This window comes from Pelodiscus sinensis, chromosome 1 (genome assembly GCF_052426305.1).
Source record: "Pelodiscus sinensis isolate ZL-2025 chromosome 1, ASM5242630v1, whole genome shotgun sequence".
NCBI classification, from domain to species: Eukaryota; Metazoa; Chordata; order Testudines; family Trionychidae; genus Pelodiscus; species Pelodiscus sinensis.
Genome location: NC_143052.1, coordinates 350,139,165 through 350,140,726, shown reverse-complemented (window position 1 = coordinate 350,140,726; position 1,562 = coordinate 350,139,165). Strand labels below are relative to the sequence as shown.

Sequence of the window (1,562 nt, the reverse complement as noted above, 5' to 3'; positions counted from 1 at the left end):
GCAGAGACAACACAGTGTAATAAGACACAACGTCCATATCCCTTCTCTTTATTGACTGTATCAACAGGAATTCCAAGGTTACAGCAGTTATTGATATGGTTTGTTATGTGCAACATCCCACCTGTCCCCTGGCTCTCCATGCACACTGTCACCTTGTAAATTTTCCTTCCCGCCTTGGTCTCCATCCTCCCCCACCCTATTGTTCTCTAAAAACTCACCAGCCCTTCTTCCATTGTTCCAGGCTTTAAATCCCACCATAACCTCTCTCTACAGAGTGGATATCAGTAGGCCATATTGTCTCAGATGTAAGGGTCTAGGATGGAATAGGAGGAGGTGACCTATGTGTGTTGTCTCCCACATCATGAGCTCTGGAGCCAGATGGTGAATGGAACCTTCATTTGCTAAACACCTTGATTATACTCGCACGAAGGTTTTTGCTTTTGATGCTGTACACTAGTGGGTTCATCAGGGGTGGGACCATCAGGGAGATGTAGCTCAGTAGAACTGGAAGCAATGGAGAAGAACCTTTCACAAATCTATTTATCACAGAGATGCTGATCTCGGGAATGTAGAAGAGCAGGACGGTGCAGAAGTGGGAGACGCAGGTGTTCAGAGCCTTAAGGCACTCCGCATGGGTGGCGATGCTCAGCACTGTTTTGAGGATCATTACATAAGAGAAGAAAATGAGCAGCAAGTCCAACCCCATTGTTAAGATTTTAATGGTCAAGCCATAGATGCTGTTGACGGTGATGTCTGCACAAGCCAACTTCATGATGTCTTGGTGTAGACAGTAGCAATGGGAGAGGACATTGGCTCGACAGTATTGGAACCGTTTCAGGAGAAAGGGGAGTGGGAATGTTACAGCCACCCCTCTTAGCACAAACGCCAGCCCCATCTTGGCTATTCTCGGCAGGGTTAAGATGGAAACGTATCTCAGCGGGTTGCAGATGGCGATGAAACGGTCAAAAGCCATCAACAAGAGCACAGCAGATTCCGTGCATTGAAGTGCAGCAATGAAGTACTGTTGGGCAAAACAAGCATGGAGGCCGATCTCCCTGAAGTTAAACAAGTACACGCCCAGTATGGTTGGCATGGTGGATATCAAATAGCCGAGGTCTGTGAGCGCCAATATGGAAAGGAAAATGTACATGGGCTCATGGAGGCTTGGATCTGTTTTTATAATGAACAGAATGACTGAATTTCCTACTGTTGAAATAACATATATGAAGCAGAAGGGGATGGAGATCCAGAGATGGACATCTTCCAGCCCAGGTATCCCGCTGAGAAGGAACATGGCATAGCTGAATGTGGTGTCATTGACAGCTGACATCATGTACTGGGCAGGTCCAAGGAGTTTTGAATTTTTCTTCCTGAAAGGAACGAGATTAGACTAATTTATAATTACAGAGTCTCAGAGGGGCAACCATGTTAGTTTGTATCTTTAAAATCAATGTGTAGTTCTGTGGCACCTTACAGAATAACCAAAGTATATATGAAGTGGGTTTTTCCCACAAAAACTCATACTAGATCTAGATCTGTAGCTAGATCTAGATCTATACTCA

At 45.1% G+C, this 1,562-nt stretch overlaps 1 protein-coding gene across 1 annotated transcript; it reads right to left on the bottom strand.

Annotated features, from left to right (window-relative positions):
- Window positions 1-394: 394 nt before the first annotated feature.
- On the bottom strand, window positions 395-1,330 carry LOC102446551 (olfactory receptor 51G2-like). The gene has a single exon (XM_006113147.4). The coding sequence runs from the start codon at window positions 1,328-1,330 to the stop codon at window positions 395-397; it is 936 nt and encodes a 311-aa protein (XP_006113209.3).
- Between the last annotated feature and the right edge of the window lie 232 nt (window positions 1,331-1,562).

Bases quoted from the DNA above. Each gene is read 5' to 3' on its own strand.
- LOC102446551 (XM_006113147.4), bottom strand. From the start codon at position 1,330: ATGTCAGCTGTCAATGACACCACATTCAGCTATGCCATGTTCCTTCTC.